This window comes from Egretta garzetta, unplaced genomic scaffold, assembly GCF_000687185.1.
Source record: "Egretta garzetta isolate BGI_Z169 unplaced genomic scaffold, ASM68718v1 scaffold91, whole genome shotgun sequence".
In the NCBI taxonomy this organism is placed as follows: domain Eukaryota; kingdom Metazoa; phylum Chordata; class Aves; order Pelecaniformes; family Ardeidae; genus Egretta; species Egretta garzetta.
The window spans coordinates 4,653,364-4,661,695 of NW_009258661.1; the positions used below are offsets into that span (position 1 = coordinate 4,653,364).

Genomic DNA, 8,332 nt, shown 5'->3' on the forward strand with positions numbered 1-8,332 from the left:
GATTCACCAACAGAGAGAAGATGCTACCACCAGCCTTCTGCCCTTCACCAGAGCAGCCAAATATCTCCTTATACAACCTCTCCCCTCCAGCCACCTCCATGTGTCCCAGTCCAGCTACTGCCCTGCTCGCCGTCCTCATTGGGAGCGCAGCACTTGGTTTTACACCATCCTGCGTGTCTCCAAGGCAAGCCCAGGCTTTGCTGACCCAGAGCTGCAGCAGAAGGATATGGAAGCCATTCTCTCCAATCATTCTGAAGTCGTCTAACAAACAGACAATGTTTTCTCCTGCCTGGTCCTTCTTCTTCATACTGCTTACCTGAGGGGGAGGATTCCAAGAAAGCTGCAATTAGAGACATATATCTGCACAACGACACCTTGCACCCATTTTATCCATTTCTACAGACTTTCTCTTCCTGGTGTTGGCACTTCATGACAAATCCCATGAAAATAGCCTCAGGAAAACCAGGCTCCAAACACACAAGCAGAGTCTGTTACCAAGGAATGAGCGCCTGTATGCTGTCTAGCTCTATGCCAGGCAGGACCATCATCCTCACAGCATCCGAATAACTCAAACCGATCCTGCTAATAGTGTCTAGAGCACTTGCTGCTGCTTATAGGCAGGAAAAGTGGTCCAGAAAGTGCTCCTGCTTGTGCTGGAAGGGGATTCCCCCAAGACCACAGCTCCCTGCTCCCAGAAGCAATGGCTGTCTATTTCTTTTGCCCTTCTGCAGCCTCTGCTCCTTGTCCTCAGAGCAGGGATGGCCCTGTCCCTCCCTGACTGAGTAGCAGGCTGGGACATCGCCCTTTAAAACCCACACCTTCCCTTCAGCAATTTCTCACAAGGGGTTGCAGGAAGGCAGAGACCTTGTGGTTGTCTTTGGCCACTTGAAGGCTACCTGTCCTACTGAGGTGGAGAGCAGCTTCCATCTCTGGAGGAACCCAGCAAAGGAGGCTTCTTTGGGCTGAAAAAGGGTTGGCTATAGGTAAGTACTGTGGAGATCTGTAAGATATGGCGTGGGGGTGGTGGGCGTGAACACAGATCTTTCATACAAGAACCAGTGACCATCAAGCCTAGCGCTTGGGAGGTTCAAAAACAAGGCAGAGGAGATGGGTTGTCATCCAGCATGTGGGTAATTGGGGGCAGTTCTTGTCACGGGGGGCTGCGGATGCTTCAAGGTCTCTTGAAGGTAAAGCCGTTGAGGATTATTGCCGACACAGACCTCACCCTTGGCCTAAGAAAGCTGGAAACTGCTCTAGGCCAGGGGAGCGTTTGGTGGGAGCAGCACCCTGTGCTTACCTTGTCCGTACGTCTGTCTGGATATCTGCTGCCAGCCCAGGGTGCTGGGTTGGGCGAGCCCCTGGTCTGCCCAAGCACGGATGCTATGGTGCCCCCAGCTTTGCACCAGCCCTGCACGCATGCCTGGCAAGGTGTATCGGGAGTCTGCTCCCACAGAGCACTGATCCTGCTACAGCAATTCATACTTTTTTTTTTTTTTCTCTTCACAGCTGTAACTATTGGGATCTTGTTGTGCAGCTGCCTGATCTGCCTGCACCAGCACCAGGAGGTTTGTGCTGGCACGACAGAGGTGAGCAGCCATGGAAGCAGGGGAGACCAGATCACCTCTCCTGGCAGCTCTGCAAGAACAGCCCTGGGAACCAGCTGTATTCTGCTGAATGGAAGGCGTGTCTTTCAGAGAGAATTACTTTAAGAGTAAGGCTCAGTCTATACGCAGGATCATGCTGATGTGTAGAAAAGCAGCCCTCTGATTACATTAAATTAGTGCCACTTGGTACTTCCTCTTGCATCACCAAGTCTGGCTCATGTCCCTTTGGACAGGGCCTACAGATTTACAGGTGCAAACTAAACTTTTCTCAAACCTGTTGGAGAAAGGCCTCAGAGTAATTTGAAATGCAAAATTTAGTGGCTTTTACTCACCTAAAGCTGATGTAACTTTGTATTTAGGCAAACTCAGAGAATTGTAACCACAAGCTTTCTAGAACTAGCAGGTCAAGCCACCTTCAGAGGCAACTAGCTGAGACCCAGACACAGGCACCTAATTACCTCATCCATTAGCAAAGGCAGGAGGAAGCTTTCTGACTTCAGAGGTTTATTATGGTTTTGCTATATCCTGCTTTTTTTTTTTTTCCAGATATATAGTGTTGTGATAGAGCAATGCCCTCTGAGCTGGGAACGACACAAATACAGTGGACACACTCCTATTTCCTGCTTAAGAACATTACCGCTTTTTTCTGTTGATTTTCTACCTTATCTTTCTGCAAGCTACTCCCATTTACTGGATTTTTGTCTCAGCTGAAAGAAATGGGCTGACAGGGCAAGTGGGACACAGCCAGCATGTCCCAATACGACAGGAGGAAGGAGAAGGTGCCTGTTTCAGAGGCCAGTGCTGAGCCAAGGTGATTTCCATGAATTATCTAATTTTTTTTTTTTGCTTTCTGCTCCCTACCTAGCTCCTCGCACTGAGACCTGGAGGGAGAAGGGATGAGGAGGCTGATACTCAGACCTGAACTCAGTGGCCACCCCCATGGAGCAAGGCACAGAGCCCCAGGACATACATACGCAGCGGAGGAGAGCGACCTCATCCTGGGCAGCCTCAGCAAAGCCTTCCCTGCTTTTCAGGACCTTCACAGCTACGTGTTTCTTCCTCCTGGGAAATGAATCACAGCTGCCAGCCAACACATCCCCCTGTGGCCCTAACCAGCAGCACCTCCCCTTCTCCCAGTCACCCAGCCCTGGGCTTCATGGGTGGGTGCTGCCCTCCTGCAACCAGCCTTGCCCTTGGCCTGAAGCATGCCAGGCCATGGGCATCCCCCTGGCAATGCTGCTGGCACCTGGCAGCACAGCAGCCCTGGGGACCAGCAAGGGACTGGAGAGGAAAAGGCAGACTGTGGACACTGCAGGGTCTAAACAAGAAGAGCAAATGCAGGGCAAGGGCTGATCCCACCTCATTTATGTTCCTTGGTTTCTGGGGACCAGCTCTGCTCATTGCACCCCACTGATCTCACCACCGGGTTTGCCCCATGCTCGGGGGTGCCAATGTGCTCCTAGGCAGGCAGCTGTGCTCTGCTGCTTCTTCGAGAGGGGCTGGTCCTGCCCAGGAGATCAGCCAGCCCTTCCCCACCTCTCCCCGAAAGCTGGTCAGCCCCTCACCTCATGTCCTGGCACAGCCAGACGGTGGCGAAGGTGCCGCAGCCCAGCTTGCGCAGAGCCTGGTATCGTGTGTTGAACACCTCTCCTTCCCGCACAGAGTGGTGGCCTCCTGCGGGGACCATCGCCAAGAGACATTACTGATATCTCTAAATGCTCTTATGCTGAAGGAGCAGCTGAGGACATCTGTCCGTCCAGAGGAACGGCCGGGCAGGTCCCGGCGGCCTCCGCTGGCCTGGGAAGAGCCTGGCATGATCTCGGCTCTGGAGCCACCCGCCCGAGGACTGACCTGAGCGCTGGGCTGCCGGCACCTCCTCCTGCATCCGCTCCTCCATGGCCCAGCAGCGCAGCAGATCCTGGCACAAGGGGATGGAGGCGTGGGGAATCTTCAGCACTTTGCTCCTTGAAAGAGAGTTGGAGAGCTGCGGGGCAGCTGTGCCTCTGCTGCGTGCTGCACACACACGTTCCCTCTTCTACCCCTGCTGTCCCCTTGCCCCCTTCCTTCCCATCCTCTTCATCAGCTCCTGAGCAGGGCTGTTACAAGTGCTTTTGGCACTTCATGGAGGCAGGGATTATTTTAAGAGTTCAGAAGAGGAAAGCTGGCAGGCTGGGGCCGGGCAGGGATCCTGGTGGTGTGCAGCCAGGCCAGGGCCAGGTGGGAGTCTCAGGTTTCCCTGTGCCCAATGTGGATTTTCGAGGGCTTAGCAAGGATTGCGGGATCCCCTCCTGCAGCTGGGGAAAGCACCCGCTCCCCATCCCCGTCCCCACTGGGGGGGGACACAAGTCCTAGCTTTCGCTGGCAGGAGGTGCTTCATGCTCCAGAGGTGCACAGAGCAGAACCTGCATTTTGGACACTGCAGCGCTGCACATCTGTCCACTGCCCAGCCCCAGGCCGGAGCATGGGTTTATCACTGACCATCCCGTGACGCCCCAGTGAGCGGCTGTGACAGAGGGGGAGGCTGTTCCCGGGGTTTGTTACTATGACAGCCCAAGGTACAAACACCCAGGCGGTGCAGACAGACTGATGCATCTGCTGTCCCCCTGCCCCGTAGCACTGGTGTAGAATTGGCTTCAGCACCGGTCACCTGAAATAGCAGCCCAGAGCCCGTGTTGCTAATGGAAATATAGATGTAAGCTGCCGTAGCTGGGGTACTCCCAACCCAGCCTTTCATAATTTGGAAATGTCACCTGCTGTATGGCTGAAGCTTCAGGCGAACACGCGTTGCCAGAGCTCGGGACAGGTGATAATACTCCCAGCAGACCATTAGCACGGATAGAAATATTGACCTTTAAATCCTTAAAATCAGGTTGCTAAAGCTAAGAGTTCATCTGCACCAGAGGATTTTCAGAAATAGTTCTAGAGGGCTGGCAATGGTGGTGGCTGCTCTTCTGGGACAGAAACATCTTCCAGGTGGCAAGACAGAGGCATGACTTCCTCAAAAGAGAGTTTCTTCCCACACACTGATGCTCCTCTCCCAGCACAGCGGCCAGAGGTGCAGCCTGCCTTTGGGCAGCGAGCAAGCTCCCAGCACATTTCTAATTAAGGGTCAGACTGGGCTTGAGACTCCAGTCCTGCGAGGGACAACCCAAATTGCCAGAGCTGATGTCGCTCCATCCACCCAAGCCCATACAGCAGTCTGAAAAGAGCTCAAAATCCCTCCCCCTCCTTATATTTTTACGCCTCTAACCATAGCATGTGCACAGTTCAGAATCAGTCCCTTTTAGGCATAAACCTCCAGGATGCTGCCCATCCACATGGCCGCTCTTCAGCCCATGCTTACTAATGTCTTGGCTGTGAAACAGAGGTGAAATAAAAATTTTCCGTATTTGTGCACAGACTGAGCATATCGGTAACCTCGCCAGCTCCTGCACCACCGGGGTCTCCCCCAGCCCTCCTCACTGGCACCATGAGGACAGCCAGGGCTGGTCTGAGAGCCAGGCAGCAGCCTTCAAGATTTTATGATGTCGCTCACCATTCGCCTGCCAAAGGAAATCTCAAAAGTGCACAGAGATGGGAGTACAACAGTGTCTTCCCTAGGTGGATTGTTACGGTAACAGGAGATTTCGATGGGAAAGTAGGACCCAAAGACAGACTTGGAACATAAAATGCATCCTAGTGCTCGGGCTGATGGAGCTTTTGGGCAGCTTGCCCGGCCCTGGTGTCCTCGCTGCAGAGGTGAGGCAGGTCTGTCCTTAGGCATGCAAACCTTTACCTCCATCCACCCCCGTTACCTGGATGCACCGGCAAAGGCCGAGGAGCGTTGCTACGCCACTTGGCACAGGAGAGTGAAACACGCTTTTCTCCCTTTGTGATAAAGGATGATCAATGCTTTAAAGTCCTTCATCACTTGATGTCTTCACGTTAAAACAGCCGTTATTTTGCTTTTGTCATTCAAAGCTACGTTGTGCAGAACCTACTAGTTTGCTGCAGGCCTGGACCAGGTCACAGAACTCCAGTTCAAAAACGTGCCGGTCCTGCCTGGTCTGACCTGCGCAGCGGGGCGTACGGAGCTGCCCACCACACTCTGCCTTACAGCGCCCAGACCTCTGGAGCCGCAGAGTTTACCAGCAGTAGATACACGCCCTCACCTTCTGCATGAACACAGACCTGGCAAGCCCTTGCTGAACGCAGCATCCCTGCAAGTGGCGGCACGCAGCGGAAAAGCAGCCCTGTCGGCATGCAGGGCTCTGAGCCCCAGGGGCCCTACACACTTACCGTGCAGCAGCTCGCAGGCAGGGCACGCCGCTCCGTTTGTCACCCGGCTCATTCTGGAGCTCCCCAAAGTGAGATACCAGCTGGTCCTGCTCTCCTTTTAGTCTGTGCCGCCCGGGAGGGGTGTCCTTGAGCAGACCAAACTCTCCTGCATCGCTGGATGGACGTGGTGAGGAGCAGGGCAGGGTATCGGATCACAGCACTGCTTCTGGGAACAACCTTGGCTTTGGGATAGCAGGAGACCTAGGACAGCTGCAGTGGATTCACTTTACTGCTGGCCTCTCCCTGCCTCCCCCCAGCTTCCCTGGCAGCAGGTCTGTCAGCCCCGCTACAGCTCCGCAGTCTCCACAACAGCTATTTATAGAGGGAAATTCACAGCTCTGCCGAGATGGAAACAGAGAAATCCTTCCCCTCTGCTCCACCACCCCCAGACCCAGAAACCGTGGGGCTGCCTGGCGCTTCCCACTGCTCCCAGCAGGACTTCGGGCCCAGCCTCGCTGCTGTGGCACCATCTCCTGTCCCTCCCAGCACCATGGTCCCCACCTGTGCCTGGCAGAGGGGACAGGCTCCCCAAGCCCACCCGTGCGCCACTGCCCGCCCCGAGGCACCGCAGCCCCCCCAGCAGTGCCCGCTCACCGGCAGCCGAACACAAGCACGGTGCTGGTGACCACAGAGCCCCCGCTTCCCCTGCTCCCTTCCCAGGGAGAGCGCCCACGCGACGCCAAGGAGCAAATGGCCACACACAGTTTAAATAAGAAAAAAAAAAAAACCAACCACATTTTTTCCCCCACGGCCACATGCTGCAGCCTCGCACCAGGGCTGGGCCTGCCCTGGCCTCCCCCTCGCTGGGGCCCTGGCCTTGTGCAGCTCAGGTTTCCCCGCTGAGGCTGCGGAGACCAAGCCCCAGCCCCAGAGCAAAGGGTTAACGCTGCCTGGCAGTAGCTCTGCTGCAGATTCAGGCTGCCAAAGCCCAGGCCGGGGCCTCCAGGAGCTTCTCCCCTCGCCTGTGCCCCTCTCCTCTCACCTGCCCTCCCCACACTAAAAATACCAGGGCTGGGGCTGAGGCTGCACCAGGGTGGGCGCTGAGCGAGTGCTGGGGCAGCACCCGGGAAGCAGAGATTTGGAACCCCTAAAAGGCCAGCAAGGACCCAGGCACGCAGGGGAAAGGAGGGCCAAAAGGAGCGACACGACACAGATAAGGGGGGAGAAGCAGACTGCATCCAAAACTCTGCTAGGAAAGGCAAGGGGGGGCAGAGGGAAAGACGGGAGAGATGGGCCAGGAGCCAGCTTCATGTCTGGGAAGAATCCTGCAACTCGTTTTAAGTTGTTTCGCTAATTTAGGAACACTGGTTCCTGCCTTGTGCTGGTGGACAACAGCGATCAACCAGGGCCAGAGCTGTAAGGTGGCCCCTGGCCCCGCTCTCGGCCCCTGTGGCAGGAGAGGTGAAAGGCTGGGACAGGAGCTTCCCCGCTCCGGCCACAGGGATGGTACCTGAGCCCTGGCAACTCCAGAAGTGCCACCACATAGGAAGGTGGCACCAGGTTACCTGGAAGCAATGTGGCCCCATCTCCCGGGACTACAGAGGAGGGGGCAGGAGGGAAAAGCCCCATCCTCTTGGCAAAGCTCCCAGGTCCTGGTGCTCAGGAGTACACGATTCCTACCTTGGAGGGGGAGGAAAAAAAAAAAAAAAAGGCAAAGAGATTTTGGGCAATTGCATCATCATACAACACAAACGTGACACACAGGTTGTATATTAAAATTTATTGAATTATTGTGTAAGAATTCTCTTTATTAAAATCATTTGGACTCTAAACTGATTATTTACAGACAAAACCTCTTATATCACCAATAGATTCCTACATCTCAGAACAGTATCTACAAACAGTTATTACACTATGTAACAAAATTCCGATTTTTTTCAAGCCTTTTATATTAATTATTAATTCCAATTTAAGAAAGACAGTACCTCGGGTGCTCTGAGCAGAACTCAAGGTGTGGCAGGGCATAAATGCAGGTCGGGCCATACCGTAACAGAGAGACACCAAGTCACAAGGCTGGGAGAGGGCAGAGTCACCATGACAGAGGACGGGGAGAAAGACAACGAGAGCAAACACACTGGGTGTTCTGGAGACCAAAAGAATCATCCCGACAAGAAAGGCACCAAAAAAGCAGCATCTGGCTGCAACCGGGGCACACTCTGAAAAAGAAACGGCATTCCACCGAGGCAGCGGCACCCGAGAACCCTCTATTTTCATCTTAAAAAATTAGCCATCCTTTCTACCAAAAAGAAAAAAAAAAGGCTTCCAGGTACAGCCTAAATTTGCCACCAGACAGCTGAAAGCGAGCGCTCTCACATCTACATCGCGTGGGTGCCAGCTACTCTTAGTTGTGCCAACAGGAGAGACATTCAGATACACTAAGGGCTATTTACCTTCCTACCAAGCAGTTCTCG

The 8,332-nt window shown here is 54.3% G+C and overlaps 1 protein-coding gene across 1 annotated transcript in view; it reads right to left on the reverse strand.

Moving 5' to 3' along the window:
- Nucleotides 1-3,501, reverse strand: part of LOC104134776 (SRSF protein kinase 3) — a 9,819-nt gene extending 6,318 nt beyond the window's left edge. The window contains exons 1-4 of the mRNA XM_009648358.1: nucleotides 3,456-3,501; nucleotides 3,170-3,278; nucleotides 2,579-2,666; nucleotides 229-316 (exon numbers count right to left, since the gene is read on the reverse strand). Of these exons, the coding sequence (XP_009646653.1) occupies nucleotides 229-316; nucleotides 2,579-2,666; nucleotides 3,170-3,278; nucleotides 3,456-3,501 (331 nt within the window). The remainder of the gene's footprint in view (nucleotides 1-228; nucleotides 317-2,578; nucleotides 2,667-3,169; nucleotides 3,279-3,455) is intronic.
- Between the last annotated feature and the right edge of the window lie 4,831 nt (nucleotides 3,502-8,332).